Consider the following 20,670-nt stretch of genomic DNA (forward strand, 5'->3'; position numbering starts at 1 on the left):
CTGCTTCATCCTCCACCTGACACACCAACAAATTTCTTAAACGTAAAAGAATTTCTGGAAGAAATATTTAGAGTGCTAAAGTTTTTGCTGAAATAGAGCTGTGTTTTGTGTGTAAAGTTTCTTAAATTGTGTTGAACAACTGTTTTGTGGACCCAAACTTTAATGAAGATATACATTATCTTATGAAAAAGTATTGTGGCTATGGCGGTAGCGTACTGTCCGGCTTGTACAGTGTCGTGTTGTGGTAAACAGTGTTGTGTTGGTAGTGTACACAAATAACCCGCACATAGGAGTAAGAAGCTTATGACGACGTTTCATTCCGACTTGGACCATTTACAAGTCACTTTTGATTTGTAAATGGTCCACTTCGGACCGAAACGTCATCGTAAGCTCCTCTCTCCTATGTGCGGGTTATTTGTGTATTGTTCCAGTCACGGTATTGTGCCTTTTTGTTCTGTGTAGTGTACTGTACGATCTGTACAATTTTATGGAGTACTATACAGTACGGCCTCCATCTTGTCGTGTAGGTGTAGCGTACTCTTCGGTTTGTGGTCATGGCGTAGTATACTGTACACTTTGTACAATAGTGTTATCTATGAATTTGTAAACAAAATTTTGTTTAAGTCCAATTTTTAATAAAGTTCGGCTTATTGGGCATGATATATATGTGTGTGTGTGTGTGTGTGTTAGTTACTATTTGATCCTAGGCACATGTCGATTAGACACTAGGCCTGTTGCATGTGCATGCGTATGTGTATGTGTGTGTGTGTGTGTGTGTGTGTGTGTGTGTGTGTGTGTGTGTGTGTGTGTGTGTGTGTACTCACCTAATTGTGGTTGCAGGGGTCGAGACTCAGCTCCTGGCCCCCGCCTCTTCACTGATTGCTACTAGGTCCTCTCTGCTTCCTGAGCTTTATCATACCTCTTCTTAAAACTACTCCAAAACCACTCCAAACCAACAGATACAGATACTAATGCCGGAAAAAAAATCCCCCTCCCCAGTACCAACAATACCACCAGTCCGATGACATTCTTCTTTGCAAATATACAGGGTCTAAAGCCAGCAACAAACAACAAAATACCTTTCATCCGTGGACTACTTGCAGAGGCAAAGGCAATGTTCGCGGCTTTCACTGAGACCCACATTAAGGATCACTTGGACAACGAAATATGGATCCCAGGTTACAACCTATACAGATGTGACAGAGTGAACAGGCAAAAAAAAAAGGGGGGGGGGTTGGCCTGTACATTGCAGAGTCACTTGTTTGCACAGAACTGCTTAATGCCTCAAATGATGTAGTGGAAGTTTTAGCAGTAAAGGTCGAGAACCAAAACCTAGTAATTGTGGTAGTCTACAAGCCTCCGGATGCAACATCCCAGCAATTCCAGGAACAGCTGTTAAAAATTGACCACTGTCTGGAAAATCTTCCAGCTCCTGCACCCAACATCTTGCTCCTGGGGGATTTCAACTTAAGGCACCTAAAATGGAGGAATATAGCAAATAATATTGTTGCAGTAATAACACCAGGAGGCAGCGCTGATGAAAACTCACACTCACACGAGCTTTTAAATCTCTGCACAAAATTCAATTTAAACCAGCAAATAATAGAGCCTACTAGACTGGAGAATACACTAGACCTCATCTTCACTAACAATGATGATCTGATAAGAAATGTCACCATATCAAAAACAATATACTCAGATCACAACATAATTGAGGTTCAGACATGTATGCGTGGAGCCCCAGACCGACATAATGAGACTAGTCACGAGGGAGCATTCACCAAATTCAACTTCAATAACAAAAACATAAAGTGGGACCAAGTAAACCAAGTCCTAACCGATATAAGCTGGGAAGATATACTAAGCAACACAGACCCCAACTTATGCCTAGAACAGATTAACTTGGTGGCACTCGATGTATGCACAAGGCTTATTCCTCTAAGAAAAAGGAGGAGTAGATGTAAAATAGAAAGAGACAGGCGCTCCCTTTACAGGCGACGGAAAAGAATAACAGAGCGGCTAAAAGAGGTCAATATATCGGAAATGCGTAGGGAGACACTGGTCAGAGAAATAGCAAGCATCGAACTTAAGCTAAAGGAATCTTATAGGAGTCAGGAATCGCGGGAAGAACTAAAAGCCATAAATGAAATCGAAAGAAACCCAAAGTATTTCTTCTCCTATGCCAAATCAAAGTCGAGAACAACGTCCAGTATTGGGCCCCTACTTAAACAAGATGGGTCCTACATGTGTGTGTGTGTGTGTGTGTGTGTTGTCACCTAGTTGTACTCACCTAGTTGAGGTTGCAGGGGTCGAGTCCAAGCTCCTGGTCCCGCCTCTTCACTGGTCGCCACTAGGTCACTCTCCCTAAACCATAAGCTTGATCGTACCTCTGCTTAAAGCTATGTATGGATCCTGCCTCCACTATATCGCTTCCCATACTATTCCACTTCCTGACTACTCTGTGGCTGAAGAAATACTTCCCAACATCCCTGTGATTCATCTGTGTCTTCAGCTTCTAACTGTGTCCCCTTGTTGCTGTGTCCAGTCTCTGGAACATCCTGTCTTTGTCCACCTTGTCAATTCCTCTCAGTATTTTGTATGTTGTTATCATGTCCCCCCTATCTCTCCTGTCCTTCAGTGTCGTCAGGTCGATTTCCCTTAACCTCTCCTCGTAGGACATACCTCTTAACTCTGGGACTAGTCTTGTTGCAAACCTCTGCACTTTCTCTAGTTTCTTTACGTGCTTGGCTAGGTGTGGGTTCCAAACTGGTGCCGCATACTCCAATATGGGCCTAACGTACACGGTGTACAGGGTCCTGAACGATTCCTTATTAAGATGTCGGAATGCTGTTCTGAGGTTTGCTAGGCGTCCATATGCTGCAGCAGTTATTTGGTTGATGTGCGCTTCAGGAGATGTGCCTGGTGTTATACTCACCCCAAGATCTTTTTCCTTGAGTGAGGTTTGTAGTCTCTGGCCCCCTAGACTGTACCCCGTCTACGGTCTTCTTTGCCCTTCCCCAATCTTCATGACTTTGCACTTGGTGGGGTTGAACTCCAGGAGCCAATTGCTGGACCATGTTTGCAGCCTGTCCAGATCCCTTCGTAGTTCTGTTTGTGTGTGTGTGTGTGTGTGTGTGTGTGTGTGTGTGTGTGTGTGTGTGTGTGTGTGTGTGTGTGTGCGTGCATGCGTGCGTGCATGCGTGCGTGCGTGCGTGTGTGCGTACTTAGAAAAACATACCACTTTTAAAAGGCAACAAGAAAAGCCATACCTATTCTCATTCTTGCTGTTACACACTTCGGAGAAAATAAAAATGAATCAAAAGTGGCACATATAACTTACATAAGTTTTGTGAGCAGAGAGAGAGAGAGAGAGAGAGAGAGAGAGAGAGACGGAGGAGGGCAGAGTTCATCAAAGATACTCCAGCCCTTTGCGCTAAAATAAATCACCTCATTACCAAAAGATACAGAATAACACTAGTTTAGCAATAGGGGTGTAGACGATTATAGCAACCTTCCAGGGAGCATGGTTAGTTTTAAGATGCAGTAATGCAGAAAGTTTAAAGCCAATCAGAAGAATCGTTCTCACGTTATCACATGGAAACCTTGTAAGAGTGTATGTACCACTATTCGAGTACATGCCCCGTTATAATAATAATAATTTTTACTTCTACAAGTACATGATCCAACTTATACAAACCATAGAAAACCACTTGTTATGGAGAACGTTGCGGGCAAATTAGGATGCGACTCACACCAGTCGGCTAACACCCAGGTATCTATTTGCTGCTAGGTGAACACGGACAGCAAGTGTCTTAAGGAAACACCCTAATGTTTCCACCAGTACCGGGGATCGAACCACGGACCTCTAATAAAGCAGTGCGGAAAAAGTAATATTTAAGAGTTCATTTTTTTATGAAACTTAAACATTTTACAAATAATTTTTTTTTTTCAGTTTTCCTCTCACAGTAGTAGTCTATTTATAATTTTCCACAATCCCGCAAGACTTTTACATACCTTTACCCTTGATGAGTCTTTCTATTCGCGGAGCTCGACCATGGGCCAGGCTCGTCTGGTGTTACGAAAATGTCATTGGTGTGCCTTGAAGAGCTACCAGACAAGGACAGATGAGGCTCGAAGTAAAACTTTAAGTAACGTTAACTTGACTCAAGAAATCGTAATGACACGATTGCAAATAAACCATACCCCCGGCCGGGATTGAACCCGCGGTCATAGAGTCATTGAGACTCTATGACCGCGGGTTCAATCCCGGCCGGGGGTATGGTTTAAGTAACCTTCGTTTGAGTTAGACGGATTACCTCCTCAATACTTGAAGGTGTTTGAAAAAATTACTCCACAATTTTATAAATGTACATATTGCTTATACCCCTTAAAGAATATCTTATCATTTCACGTACACTTTTTAAATTACACCAAAGTGGTTGGGCCACTTACCTTTTATATCCTACCTCTCTCCCCCCTCCCACCCTTTTCCAAAATTTCTATCCTTACCCATCCTTCTTCCTTACCCATCTCACCAAAGCTCTGGTCTGGACAAGAACAAGAACATATTGCTGATACTGTCTTTTTTCCCGAGAGCATGTGCTTTAAGGCGTTCCTAATGCAAATTATATAAAACGTGGCGCAGAGGTCAAGGAAGACCAAAACAAAGTTACTGATTGTAGATGACCTCATATGGGAAGTATACGATGTTAGTGTCCGCGTGGGTGTGCTTGACCTGTAATGTATTACCGTATCTGTACTTTTTTTAACATTACACGGTTTGTTCAGGTGTACGTGGAGGTAGTGGACGTGAACGACCACCGTCCACTGAGCTCGTGGCCTGTATACTGGCCTGGTGTGGCAGAGAACTCTCCCCCGGACACCGTGGTGGTGACTGTGGACGCCAGCGACCCGGACCCCGGCGCTAACATCACCTATAACATCACAGCAGGCAACCCACAGCTCCTCTTCACCATCGATTCCACCACAGGTACGTGATGCTGTCTCTGTCTCCCCTGGCTACGACTCTTACAGGTAGGTGCTGATTTCTAGTACGTGTAGGTGGTGGAGAGAAATAGTAGGAAGTACGGTCTGGGTGGGAGAAAAAAAGTATAATGCGATCCTTTGATAATGAGCTTGGCCCAAGGCCGGGCTCTAGAAGTAAAAAAAAAAAAAAAAAAAAAAACTCGGAACTCATCAAACATATATATGATGTTTCGCCCACACAGCGGACTTAATCATGTCACAAACAGATGCGACTTGATTAAACTTTTTATATTCCATTTGTGTGCTTATTTCCTGGCTAGGACTCCCACAGAAGTGTGATTCAGTGAGATTAGTATCAGAACTAAAATATATGGACTGGGACTGATTTCCTCATCATTTTGTATATATTTCTTCTGTCTTCCAGTTATGTCCTTGAATTTGTATTAATAAAGCCACTGGTTGGCGAAACGTCTACAATAAAGACACCCAGATGCTGCACATGTGTCTGATTTTCGTCAGTCCGACTGCAGTGCTCCTCCATATGATTTAATGTTATAGCAATATCATGTCTGGCGAGAATAACTTATGTTATCATTTCTAAAATTAAGTAAATCTTCACTGAACGTCGTCGATAGGTTCTTGGAATTGCGACTTTATGCGAAACAATAAGGAAACCAAATCTACAACAGGCTTATTGATATAAACATAGGGGTGCACAGTGCACCTTGAGCACTCATTTCAACAGGGTTAAATCAAGGAATAAATATTTGCAGAGTGAAAATTGTAAGGAGTACCTGCTGCCACCACGCAGTTCAAAAACGTACGTGCTAACTCCGATTTTTTCTCATTAACGTTATAACGAATCGACGTTAAACGAGGACTTACTGTACACAAGTAACCCGCATATAGGAGAGCGAAGCTTACGACGATCTGCTGCATCTGTTTAAGAACCAGGGTACGAGAATCAACGCGCTCGCGCGCACACACACACACACACACACACACACACACACACACACACACCTGCCAGCGAGACGACATAAACAACTCGTGCACTATTCACCACTACACAGAAAACAATATGAACTTCCACGATACACTAGTAATGAAGTTAGCAGCGTCTACCTCAAAAGGCATCATGCAGACACTGTCAATGGTGTAACTGATTATGGTTCTCACACCCTTCACTTCTGAAGGGCGTGAAACGTTTCACGTGGGTGAAACCTCTACGTAAAACAGACTAACACAGAAATCGGAAACGCTGGCCAGACTTATTCTCACCTGATATGATATTGCTAGAAGACAAAACCGTATGAACCAGCTTTGTAATCAGCTTATTTGCCCAACCTGAGGTTTTATGCTTCAGTGATCTCTCTTGGCTGAGAGTTACTACGACAGGTAATGTCACCCGCTCATCTATATATTTCGCCTCGCACATCTCAATTATTTTGTCTGTGTATATATATATATATATATATATATATATATATATATATATATATATAGATATATATATATATATATATATATATATAGATATATATATAATGTGTGTGTGTGTACTCACCTACTCACCTATTTGTGGTTGCAGGGGTCGAGTCTTAGCTCCTGGCCCCGCCTCTTCACCGGTTGCTACTGGGCCCTCTCTCTCCCCGCTCCATGAGCTTTATCAAACCTCGTCTTAAAACTGTGTATGGTTCCTGCCTCCACTACGTCATTTTCTAGGCTATTCCACTGCCTTACAACTCTATGACTGAAGAAATACTTCCTAATATCTCTCTGACTCATTTGTGTCTTCAACTTCCAATTGTGGCCTCTTGTTTCTGTGTCCCCTCCCTGGAACATCCTGTCTTTGTCCACCTTGTCTATTCCACGCAGTATTTTATATGTCGTTATCATGTCTCCCCTGACCCTCCTGTCCTCCAGTGTCGTCAGGCCGATTTCCCTTAATCTTTCTTCATAGGACATTCCCCTTAGCTCTGGAACTAACCTTATCGCAAACCTTTGTACTTTCTCTAGTTTCTTGACGTGCTTTATCAAGTGCGGGTTCCAAACAGGTGCTGCATACTCCAGTATGGGACTGACATACACGGTGTACAGTGTCTTGAACGATTCCTTACTAAGGTATCGGAATGCTGTTCTCAGGTTTGCCAGGCGCCCATATGCTGCAGCAGTTATCTGATTGATGTGTGCTTCTGGAGACATGCTCGGTGTTATACTCACCCCAAGATCTTTCTCCTTGAGTGAGGTTTGCAGTCTGGCCACCTAGCCTATACTCTGTCTGTGGTCTTCTGTGCCCTTCCCCTATCTTCATGACTTTGCATTTGGCAGGATTAAATTCGAGAAGCCATTTGCTGGACCAGGTGTCCAGTCTGTCCAGGTCTCTTTGAAGTCCTGCCTGGTCCTCATCAGATTTAATTCTCCTCATTAACTTCACATCATCTGCAAACAGGGACACTTCTGAGTCTAACCCTTCCATCATGTCGTTCACATATACCAAAAATAGCACTGGTCCTAGGACCGACCCCTGTGGGACCCCGCTCGTCACAGGTGCCCACTGTGATACATCATTACGTACCATGACTCGTTGTTGCCTCCCTGTCAGGTATTCTCTGATCCATTGCAGTGCCCTTCCTGTTATATGCGCCTGATGCTCTAGCTTCTGCACTAATCTCTTGTGAGGAACTGTGTCAAAGGCCTTCTTGCAGTCCAAGAAGATGCAATCAACCCACCCCTCTCTCTCGTGTCTTACTTCTGTTATTTTATCATAAAACTCCAGAAGGTTTGTGACACAGGATTTGCCTTCCGTGAATCCGTGCTGGTTGGCATTTATACTCTTGTTCCGTTCCAGGTGCTCCACCACTCTCCTCCTGATAATCTTCTCCATAATTTTGCATACTATACACGTCAATGACACAGGTCTATAGTTTAGTGCCTCTTTTCTGTCTCCTTTTTTAAAAATGGGAACTACATTTGCCGTCTTCCATACCTCAGGTAGTTGCCCAGTTTCCAGGGACGTGTTGAAGATTGTGGTAAGTGGCACGCACAACATATCTGCTCCCTCTCTAAGGACCCACGGGGAGATGTCCGGTCCCATTGCCTTTGAGGTATCGATGTCCCTTAGCAGTTTCCTCACCTCCTCCTCATCTGTATGTATGTCGTCCAACACTTGTTGGTGTATTCCTTGCTGGTGTCCCCATCTGGTCTGTCCCCCCAGAGTCCTTCCTGTCTCTACTGTAAATACTTCCTTAAATCTCGTGTTGAGCTCCTCACATACCTCTTGATCGTTTCTTGTGAGTTCTCCACCTTCTTTCCTCAGCCTTATCACCTGGTCCTTGACTGTTGTCTTCCTCCTAATGTGGCTATACAGCAGTTTCGGGTCAGATTTGACTTTCGATGCTATGTCGTTTTCATACTGTCGCTGGGCCTCCCTCCTTATCTGTGCATACTCGTTTCTGGCTCTTCTACTAATCTCCTTGTTTTCCTGGGTCCTATGCCTCCTGTACCTTTTCCATTCTCTGTTGCACTTAGTTTTTGCCTCCCTACACCTTCGGGTAAACCAAGGACTCGTTTTGGTCTTCCTATTATTTCTGTTTCCCTTGGGAACAAAACTTTCCTCTGCCTCCTTGCACTTTGTTGCCATATATTCCATCATCTCGTTTACTGATTTTCCTACCATTTCTCTGTCCCACTGAACCTCCTGCAGGAAGTTTCTCATACCTGTGTAGTCCCCCCTTTTATAGTTTCGCCTGTCCCCTTCAGTTCCTGTTACCTTCTCCACTTGTAACTCTACTATATAATCAAAACTCAGAACCACGTGATCGCTAGCTCCAAGGGGCCTCTCGTAAGTGATGTCCTCAATGTCTGAACTGCTCAGGGTGAACACAAGATCCAGTCTTGCTGGCTCATCCTCCCCTCTCTCTCTCTGGTTGTGTCCCTGACATGTTGATGCATGAGGTTTTCAAGTACCACATCCATCATCTTGGCTCTCCATGTTTCGGGACCCCTATGTGGCTCCAGGTTTTCCCAGTCGATCTCCCTGTGGTTTGTGTGTGTGTGTGTATGTGTGTGTGTGTGAAGCTAAAATTTGTGTGTGCAATAATTTTGCAAAAAGCATTCTGAACCTAACGATAAAAATATATTTCACCGTATTTGCTTGTTATTAAATAGCACTTTTTGGTACAAAATTATTAATTTTTACATTAACATAAATGAAAGAATATATCTTTAAATGTACAAGAGAAAATTTTAGAAAGAACTTAATTTTAAACGAGTTCTTGCTAATTGACCACTTTTATATGTTCAGCACGATATATATATATATATATATATATATATATATATATATATATATATATATATATATATATATATATATATATATATATGTATATATATATATATATATATATATATATATATATATATATATATATGAACGAGAGAGAGAGAGCTGTTTACCTATCTCTGTGCGAATTAATAAAGTTCCTTGTGTGCGAAAAGTCTTCTCAAAAAATGCCACATACCACACAGTGTCTTAACTCACATAAAGAGACTGCTTGTTTGGGACCTTCAACAGAAGATCAGATACAGAGAGAGCGTAGGAGATGGTACAGAAGAAAATGGGTTACTAAATTGCTTAAAAACACAAATATGCTGCAACACAGGAAAGATAGTCTTAGCTGAGAGATTACTGAATTAGAGCAAAAATTTAGGATGTCATACCTAACAGAAGAAGTACAAAGGGAACAAAAGGTCATACAGGATATTGCAACAAACCCAAAATATTTCTATTTTTGTGCAAAATCCAAGCTAAGAACTACCTGTAGAATTGGACCATTATTGAGAGGAGATTCGTATACTGACGATGAACAGGAAATGAGTGAATTCCTAAAAGAACAGTATGAGTCGGTGTTCAGCAACCCACTAAATAACAGCAAGGAAGGAAATGCAGAAATATTTTTCACTCCAGCAGAAGGCCGCGCAGACCATCTAACTGACAGTACAAATCCCATAGATTTTGAAAAAGAAATGGATAACATGTCCACTCACTCAACACCTGGACCAGATTCATGGAATGTCCTCAGTATTCTTTGGAGAAAGAGCTTAGATCTAGGTGAAATACCGGAGGCCTTAAAGACTGCAGACATAGCTCCTTTGCATAAGGGAGGTAGTCGAGCACAAGCTAAAAATTACAGACCAGTAGCCCTAACTTCTCACATCATAAAAATCTTCGAAAGAGTGATGAGACGACAGATTACAAATTTCATGGACCAGCATAACCCGAACCAGCATGGTTTTAGAGCAGGACGATCATGTCTGTCACAGCTGCTGAGCCATTATGACAGAATTACGGAGGCATTGGAAGACGACCAAAGCGCAGATGTGATTTACACAGATTTTGCAAAGGCGTTTGACAAATGCGATCATGGAGTGATAGCGCACAAAATGAAGGCCATGGGCATTACGGGGAAGGTAGGCAGATGGATTTTTTTGGTTCCTAACCGAGAAAACACAAAAAGTAGTAGCAAACAGAGAAAGATCCAGCATCAGCGAGGTAAAAAGCTCAGTTCCCCAAGGCACTGTCTTGGCACCTCTGCTGTTTCTCATACTCATAGCAGACAGATAAAAACACCCGTCACACTTTTGTATTATCATTTGCAGGTGACACTAAAATAAGCATGAAAGTCACTACGGAAGAGGACACTGAAAAAATTACAGGAAGACATAACCAGGGTTTTCCCGTGGGTAGTGGAGAACATGTTCACTGGTGATAAGTTCCAGCTGCTTAGATATGGAAAGAATGAAGAACTCAAAAGGAACACTGTATACAAAACTCAAGAGGGTCACCAAATAGAACGAAAGGAACACGTAAAAGACTTGGGAATAATTATGTCAGCTGACCTTTCCTTAAAGATAGTCTTAGCTGAGAGATTACTGAATTAGAGCAAAAATTTAGGATGTCATACCTAACAGAAGAAGTACAAAGGGAACAAAAGGTCATACAGGATATTGCAACAAACCCAAAGATCACGACAGCCAGGAGGATGAACGAGTGGTTATTGAAACTTTCAAAAAAGGAAAATAATGCCAATGGCGACACTCTTCAAATCGCTAGTGCTCCCTCATTTAGAATATTGCTCAGTGTTGACGGCCCCGTTCAAAGCAGGAGAAATATCAGAGCTGGAACAAATACAGAGATCGTTTACGGCTCACACTGAGCCAGTAAAGCACCTAAATTACTGGGAACGCCTTCAAGTCTTGAACATGTACTCATTGGAGCGGAGGAGAGAGAGATACATGATAATATATACGTGGAAATTACTCGAGGACCTGGTCTCAAATCTGCACACTACCATAACAACATACTGGAGTGAGAGATATGGGAGGAAGTGCAAAATAAACCCAGTGAGGAGCAGGGGTGCGGTGGGGACAATAAGGGAACACTGTACCAACACTCGGGGTCTCAGACTATTCAACACATTACCAGAAGATATCAGAAACACAGCTGGAATAAGTATAGAAGTCTTCAAGATAAAATTGGACAAGTATCTTCACCAGGTGCCAGATCAACCAGGCTGTGATGGATATGTGGGGCAGCGGGCCTCCAGCAGCAACAGTCTGATTGACCAGGCAAGCACCAGACAACCCTGGCCCATGGCCGGGCTCCGAGAGTAGTGAAACTCTCGAAACTCTTCAAAGGTATAGGAGAAGTATTGTACCCTTGACTCATTTAACTGACCAGCTCCAAGAATCATTTGTCTCCCTTCCAGTATGTGAATAAGGTGTATAGTAAACAGGATATCCCTTTTATACGAGGTATCACAAGCTGTTTGCACACACACACACACACACACACACACACACACACACACACACACACACACACACACACACACACACACACACACACACACACACACACACATACACACACTGGATAAACTAGAAAAAGTCAAAAGACGATCAACAGAGTGCCTACTACACAATACTCTTTGGATGATAAGCTGTATAGTCCTTGTGGCTTAGCGCTTCTTTTTGATAATAATAATAATAATTTGGATGATAAGACAGTATATATGATTATACACAAGTGATTTTATAAGGATACCTGAAGGATGCTTTTGGTGGTCATTGCTCTCGAGGCCCGAACCCAGACCTAACCTCCCGATAGACCAAGGCCTGATCAACCAGGCTGCTACTGCTGACTGCACGCAGTCCAACGTACAAACCAGAGCACGCTTGGCCAGGAACTGATTTGAGGAACTTGTCTAGTTCCTTCTTGAATACAGCAAAAGGTTTGTTAGTATTTCCCTTTATGCACGGAGGAGGGCACTGAATAGTCGGGGACCTCTCACACTCGACGAGTTCTTCTCTGATGTACTTTTCTCGCCCCTGCTTTTTATTTGAAGTATCGTCTGCCAAGTCTCTTGCTTTCACATGGAGTAATTCCCGTATGCAGGTTTGGGACTAGTTCCTCCAGGAATTTCCATGTGTAAATTATGACGCACCTTTCTCGCCTACATTCCAAGGGATACAGTTAAAAGCATTTCAGGCGTTCCCAGACGTTTATATGTTTAACTGAGTGTATATTGGCAGTGAAAGTTCTCTGTACGTTTTCCAGCTCAGCAATTTCGCCTGCCTTGAAGGAAACCATTAGTATACAGCAATATTCCAGCCTGGAGAGAACAAGTGACCTGAAGATTATCATCACTTGCTTAGTATCCTTTGTCTTGAAAGTTTTAGTTATACAACCTATCATTAACCTTGCTGTAGCATTAGTAACATTTTTTGTGATCCTTAAATGTGACAAACTTTTGACATTATTACTCCCACAAATCTCGCACATGAAGTTTTCGCTTTATTGAATGATTTGAGTTAGTCCTGTACACATTACAGTTTTTATTTCCTCCATTCTTCCATAGCGGAGGAAATGAAACTTATCCTCATTGCACATCATATTATTGTTTGATGCCCAATGGAAGTTTTTATTTACATCCTCTAGAAGTTTCACTGTCTCTTCGATAGACGCCACTTTCATAGAGATTCTGATGTCTTCAGCGAGGGATGTTACGGTGCTATGATTTGTTGGATATAAGAATGAGAACATGAGTGAGACCAGTACTTGCGTGTGTGTCTTGAGGAACAGAGCTTTCGCTGTAACATCTTCTCACTTCACTGTTTATCATTACACTCTGGGTTCTATTTGTTAATAAGTTAAATATCCATCTGTCCAATTTACCTGTTATTTCTTTTGCACGCGTTTTATGTGCTATCACACCATGATCGCACTTGTCGAAGGTTTTTGCAAAATCAATGTACACAACATCAGTATTTATCTTGCCTTTTCGAGCATCCAAGATCAATTCGTAATGGTCAAGCAACTGTGATAGGCAGGAGCGACTTGCCTCTGTGAAATTGTTGCGAATCCACGTGATTGGCAATCTTGCTTCTTAGGACCCCTTCAGAGATTTTGATAGTGCGTGAATTTAGCATTATAAAGAAAAACTTCCTAACAATAACAGGGAGAATAGAACGTCATAACTATAAACTAGAATAAGTACTGAAATGGCAATAGAAGAATTTTTTCCTCTACCTCAAAATGGTAGAATAAAGGAAATGTTTACTACAGTTTAAAATGATTTTTAATACGTTCATATAGTTTGAATACTGTAAACAAGACACTACAAGTTAAGTCCTGTTCCTGTAGTTACAAATTAGGACTCTCTCTCTCTCTCTCTCTCTCTCTCTCTCTCTCTCTCTCTCTCTCTCTCTCTCTCTCTCTCTCTCTCTCTCTCTCTCTCTCTCTCTCGAGTTTAGTTTTCTCTGGGGTTTAGTTTTATGTGCTGGTAACTCCAATATATTGTTGGGTCGCTTATCTGGAGTGCGGCGAGGATTTGTTGAAGCTACTGGGAGCAATTCTCCACACAGTCAAAACTTGTTTACTGCCAGCTCCCCCTGAAGTTTGATGAGCTCCGCCAGCTCCCCCTGAAGTTTGATGAGCTCCGCCAGCTCCCCCTGAAGTTTGATGAGCTCCGCCAGCTCCCCCTGAAGTTTGATGAGCTCCGCCAGCTCCCCCTGAAGTTTGATGAGCTCCGCCAGCTCTCCCTGAAGTTTGATGAGCTCCGCCAGCTCTCCCTGAAGTTTGATGAGCTCCGCCAACTCTCCCTGAAGTTTGATGAGCTCCGCCAGCTCTCCCTGAAGTTTGATGAGCTCCGCCAGCTCCCCCTGAAGTTTGATGAGCTCCGCCAGCTCTCCCTGAAGTTTGATGAGCTCCGCCAGCTCTCCCTGAAATTTGATGCATTCTTTTTAACTATCTTCTGTTTACTGCCAACTCTCCCTGAAGCTTGATGTGTTCTCCCTGAAATTTGAGGTGCTTTGCCAGTTCCCCCTTGTCATGGGCTGGTCATGGATCGGGTCGCGGGGGCGTTGACCTCCGGAACACCTTTCAGGTATACTCCCTGAAGCTTGATATGCTCTTCTCAATAGATACCACTTTAGAATTTATGTTCTGAGGGCTTAGGAGTAGCTGTCTAGTTGGAAGTTTGCAGACCTCGTACACTGTCTTGAGTGTGTGCAGGATTATAGATTACCTGATAAACAAATCACCTGATGAATAGATCACCTGATGATTTTCATTACGGTGGAGGTAATGATGAGTGGCTACCTGGAGTCCAACTAGAGTGTTTCGAGGGTCAACGGCCCCCCACGGCCCTAACCAGGCCTCCCGATGGATCAGGGCCTGATCAAAATAGCAACGCTGATCTTGCGAATATGACAAGCGAAAATCTATGTATGCCGTATTTTCGCAAAAATCATTCTGAACCTAACGAAAAAAAATATGATAAATTAGACACAGGTGCAACTCTTGGGTATCTTTATTGAGGAAACGTTTCACCACACAGTGGCTTCATCAGTCCATACAAATTGTGCAAGAAAGGTATAAAATACCGACAATATGAAAGTTAAGACACATGTGCAACATCTGGATATCTTTATTGTAGTAGACGTTTCGCCATCCAGTGGCTTTATCAATACAGATTCTAGGACATAATAGGAAGACAGTAGAACTATATACAAAAGATGAGGTAATCAGTCCCTCGGCCTTGGAGTTAGTGTTCACAGCATCGTGGTGGAGGAGAGTCTGGAGCAAAGGCAAGAAGACTGGCGCTTTTTATAGGCGTCAGTGAATGGGACGGGCAGCAGACGAGGGCAGTCACTGGTAGGCGGGATTCCCCAGTGGAAGTAGGTCCTTCCCAAAGAGATGGGTTAGTTGCAGCAGCCGTGAAGAAGGTCTTGTAGATGTCCTCTGAACCAAGATTCCATGATGTTGCAGTGTCTGACAAGTTGTGCAAGAAAGGTATAAAATACCGACAATATGAAAGTTAAGACACATGTGCAACATCTGGATATCTTTATTGTAGTAGACCACATCGACTCAAGGTTGAGGGACTGATTACCTCATTCTCCTCCTGTTCTTCAAGATTCTCCTTTGTATGGACTGATGAAGCCACTGTGTGGCGAAACGTTTCCTCAATAAAGATACCCAAGAGTTGCACCTGTGTCTAATTTATCAACATGTCGGTTCTCTGAACCATTCATCTACGAAAAAAAATATATTTCATTGTGTTTGTTTATTATTAAATTATTGTAAACTTATTTAAAACATATTTAGTTGGATTAGGCTAAATTAAATTCCGCTTGTTATTATATAATAAGGCCAGGTAAGTTTTCTAAGGTTCTGTTGGTACAAAATTATTAATTTTTACTTTAACATAAATGAAAAAATATATCTTTAAACGTATAAGAGAAAATTATAGAAAAGACTTAATTTTAAATGAGTTCTTGCTAATAGACAAATTTTACCTATTCGGCACATATAATATATATATGCAATAAGATCACAGTAAACAGGTGATTTCAGAATATGCAAAACAACCACTCTGAAAGAATAGAGAAATTCCAAGCGCTTTCGTGACTACTCACATTATCAAGGAACTATGCATAGTTCCTTGATAATGTGAGTAGTCACGAAAGCGCTTGGAATTTCTCTATCCTTTTAGAGTGGTTGTTTTGCATAATACATACACACACATAAATATATATATATATATATATATATATATATATATATATATATATATATATATATATATATATATATATATATATGTGAGAAAGAGGGGGGGGGGATAATTGGAATGAGAGAGAGCAAGTGAGAGAATGATGATGTACGTCGGGAAAGTTAGGAACAAAATTTCAACAACAACAAAAGAAGAGGAAATTATTTGTTGGGTGAAGCAATCATTGGGAGTCCACGAGTGAATGGTTGCCCTTGGTGATTGTTGCTAGCAACATGTTGCCAGCTTTATGGCAACACTGCACGATTTTTTCTTGGGGGAGAGCATTGATGTCAAGCTTTTTGTTGGTCACTGTTCTTGTTGGTTTCTAGTTACTCTCTTGTTGCAGATTTCTGGTCTCACGCCTCTGTGGCCTGGTCTTAGACCAGGCTCACTGGTTGATGATCTGGTTATACCTGCGGTTTACCTGTACCTTGTTTCGAGGGATCTTATACCCTCACAACCTGGCCTGAAGCAAAGCTTTTCTGCTGATCTGGTCAAACAGTCTGTGCTAGCTGTCCCCCAGACCCACAGAACCATCACAACCCGCCTGATCTGGCACTAGTAGCATAAAGTTATCCACTTTCTTATTGAAAGCTGCCTTCGTTCCGGCAATATTTATAGTTTGTGCTGGTCCACGGATGTTGACACTTAACGTACTGTACCCGTCTCCTCTGGTATTCGCTGGGCATATTGTACATTTCCCTCCATATCAATCACTCCAGTAAGTTCTTTTGGTAGTTTACAGGTTTGAGACTAGTTGCTGAAGTATCTTCCCTGTATATATTATCTTTATCTCTCCCCTCTCCATTTAAGAAATCTTACTGATTCTCTGCAGACAGTATACAACCTCTCTACATTTTTCCAGCTCTGCTGTTTCTCTTGCCTGGAAAAACGTTGTGGGCCCAGAACAGTATTCAGATCGCGAGAGCACAAGTGATTTGAAGAGTCCAGTTATTGACGTCTCTTCTCGTGTTTTAAAAGTTCTCATTCTCCACCTTGTCATTTCCCAGTCCTTGTTGCAGTTACCGTGCTGGCTTCTCTAGATGACAGATTTTGCATTATTATTCCTAAATCATTTAACTGTTGTTGATGTGCTATGATACAGTCTGTCTGCATTCTGTATACTGCTCATTTTGAGTTCTTCATTCTTCGTTCCAGTACCTAAATAGTTGAAATTTGCCACCAACACGCACTTTCCACTTTTAGTTTTATATTGGAAGACTTTGTTGATATCTGTTTGTAATATCTTCCCATCTTCTGCTGAGGTGACTTTCATACTTTGGTATTGTCGGCACAAATGAAGTGAAGGTGTGGGTAGTGTTCTTTTATGTCTGCTTTGAGGATGAGAAACAGTAATGGTGTCAGCACTCTGCCTCAGGGTTCTGAACATTTCACATCGCTCTGGCTGGATTTTTTTTCGTTCACTAGCACTCTTTGTGATCTGTTATGATTCCCCTACTTTTCTGTTACAAGTACTCTAACAAATGATAATTTTCTTTATAAATACCACATTAATGCAATCATACCCAAGTACCGTGTAAGTGGTCAGCCACGCTATTGGTGCTAGCTGCTTGCACATCAACGTAAGCACTACAACCCAGCTGAAATTACTATATTATTATTATTATTATTATTATTATTATTATTATTATTATTATTATTATTATTATATTGGAAACCCTAAACAACCCTTAGTGGGTGAAGAGTGTCTGGGGAACAGGAGATATCCTTAATCCGAGGAAAATTTTAGTTGCTCCAGATCTTTGGATCACGAGCTCTGCAGTAGCATCAAGAAATTACCATTACTCGGTGGAATAGTGCCACTTCAACTGTTTACGTATATTAAAGCCCCAGTATACCTGTAATCAGTTTCGAGGGTTCTACACTTGCAGACCGGCTTCCTTCTTGTTTGATCAACCAGGCTGTTGTTGCTACGGGCTCGCAGGCCCATGCAACCATTACAACCTGATGGATCCGGCAATATTTCTGGTATCTGCTGATATCACGCTGAAGAGTCTTGGGCAACGGATGCTGATACGTTGCCTCATTGTGCCTGTGGCTCTCCCAGTTTAGATATTTCGTCTACTCTGTACGTGCAGTCAACAATATCTCTACAGTTTCCAGCTCCACTCTCTCTCCTGCCATAAAAGACACTGTAAACTTATAATAATATTCCAGATGTGACAGCACAAGTGATTTGAATAGCACCATCATTGGCGTGACTACTATTGCTTTAAAAGTTATCATCATCTCCTGTTATTTATCTAGCCTTTGCTGAATTTTTCTTGTATACTCTGAACAAGTGATTATCTGACACCTGTTCTTGTTTTCATTATTATTATTATTATAATCAAAAAGAAGCGCTAAACCACAAGGGCTATACAGTGCTGCAGGGCAGGAAGGAAGTGAGGGTATTAGGTGGTAAAAGGGAGATGGATGAGTGATAGGTTACTGAGAACAGCGGGGCAGTGGATGGTGAAAGGGTAGAGGGCAGCAAGAGATTGAGGTAGAAAGGGCTGAGGGGAGTGCGAAAAGTATCATCATCAGAGTTTGTGGAGTAAATCAGTCGTTGTCAAGAAGTCAATGAGAGAGTTAGGATTAAAGGAGGGTCCATCAGCAAGAAGGGAAGGTAAAGAGAGAGTAGTAGAGCGGAGACGACATTGGAGGTAAATTCTGCGTGCTCGTTGATAGAGAGGGCAGTCTAACAGAATGTGGCTAATCGATACTGGAACTTGACACTGCTCACAGAGAGGAACAGGGTGCCTCTCCGTGAGATACCCATGAGTAAGACGAGTGTGGCCAATGCGAAGGCGGGAGAGAGTAGTCTCCCAACCTCGGCACTGATGACAAGAAGACGGCCAGTAACCTATGCTAGGTTTAATAGAATGAAGTTTATTACTGAGTAGAGTTGACCAACGTTGTTGCCAACGAGTGTGAAGGTGGGTAGCTATTACAGCAAAATAGTCCGGAATGGAACACCTCAATATGAAATTGGTAGGTCATGTACTGCTGACCGCGCAGCAGTGTCTGCCTTTTCATTGCCCTGTACGTCAACATGACCAGGGACCCAACAAAAAACAATTTCTTTATGCTTGGTAGAGATACGGCGTAGCCAAAGTTGGATACGGAGAACTAGGGGGTGAGGTGTATCAAATTTTCGTATAGCCTGTAGAGCACTAGGGGAGTCTGAGACAACCACAAATGATGACACAGGCATAGATGCGATACGAATAAGTGCTGCAAGAATGGCATACAATTCAGCAGTAAAAATGCTAGCCGAAGATAGTAAATGCCCTCGCACGACGCTGTCGGGAAACACTGCTGCGAATCCGACGCCGTCAGAAGACTTAGAGCCATCTGTGTACACTGCGATGGCATGAGAATGAGAGTGGAAGTGGTCAAGAAAAAGAGGGCGGGAAGCCACCGTAGGCAGTTGGGCTTTCGAGCAAGGGAGTGAGTGAGAAAGAACAGACCCGAACAGCTGGAACTTCCCAGGGGGGTAGGGAAAAGTGAGATGCTACATGAACATATAAAGACGGTAACTGTAGGGAAGACAAGAGCGAATGTAGGCGAAGAGAGAAGGGACAGAGCAAGGGTTTTAAGAAGGTTCAGCCGGATGTGACAAGTTGTCTTCAGAGAGGTAATGTGAGGTTTCCAGGATAATCTACGGTCAAAGAGGAGGCCTAGAAACCTGACTGTATCACGTTCAGGGATACGGGTGCCATAGAGGTATAAAGGATGATCGGAGATGGCAGAGCATCTAGTGAAAGTAATTTGGTGAGTTTTGGTACTGGAAAATTTAAACCCATGTGTGGTGGCCCAATTGGAAACACGGTCGACCACATGCTGGAGAGAAACTGTAATGAGGTGACAGTCAGCGCCTGCACAGGCAATAGTGAAGTCATCAACATAGAGTGATGACCAAATATTGGATGGAAGACTAGAGGCCAAATCATTTATAGCAAGGAGAAAAAGTGTTGTGCTCAGAACACATCCCTGGGGGACACATTCAACTTGGATAAAGTCCGGGGAGAGCACATTATTAACCCGAACACGGAAATGTCTGTCAGTTAAAAAGTTCTTAAGGAAGGATGGTAGATTGCCTCAAAGGCCTAAGGAGTGGGCTTGGGCCAAAATATTATACCTCCAAGTTGTGTCATATGCCTTCTCAAGGTCAAAAAATATGGCAATAACTGAGTGGTTATTCGCAAAGGCATTACGAACATACGTATCCAAGCGTAGTAAGGGGTCTGTGGTAGAACGGCCCTTACGAAAGCCATATTGACTAGTGGAGAGACTGTTGTGTGTCTCTAAATACCACATTAAACGTCGATTTACCAGACGTTCCATCACTTTGCAAACTGCACTAGTAAGAGCAGTGGGACGATAGTGGGAAGCATCATGTCCCATAGTATCCGGCTTGCGGAAAGGGAGAACAATGGCAGATTTCCACAGCTGTGGAAGAACTCCTTGTGACCAGATAAGATTGAAGTGTAAGAGGACTGTAAGGGCTGACTGATGTAAATGTTGTAACATCCGAATATGAATGTCGTCAGGCCCA

The 20,670-nt window shown here is 42.4% G+C and overlaps 1 protein-coding gene across 9 annotated transcripts in view; it reads left to right on the forward strand.

Moving 5' to 3' along the window:
* kug (FAT atypical cadherin kugelei) overlaps positions 1 to 20,670 on the forward strand; it is a 913,302-nt gene that overhangs the window by 593,919 nt on the left and 298,713 nt on the right. For all 9 annotated transcript variants that reach the window (XR_011394610.1, XR_008406862.2, XM_070104239.1 and 6 more), the window contains exon 5: positions 4,789 to 4,990. Coding sequence is in view for 7 of the 9 variants with exons in the window: in XM_070104239.1 (XP_069960340.1) it covers positions 4,789 to 4,990 (202 nt within the window). In the remaining 2 variants the exon portion in view is untranslated. The remainder of the gene's footprint in view (positions 1 to 4,788; positions 4,991 to 20,670) is intronic.

This window comes from Cherax quadricarinatus, chromosome 1, assembly GCF_038502225.1.
Source record: "Cherax quadricarinatus isolate ZL_2023a chromosome 1, ASM3850222v1, whole genome shotgun sequence".
Lineage (NCBI taxonomy): Eukaryota > Metazoa > Arthropoda > Malacostraca > Decapoda > Parastacidae > Cherax > Cherax quadricarinatus.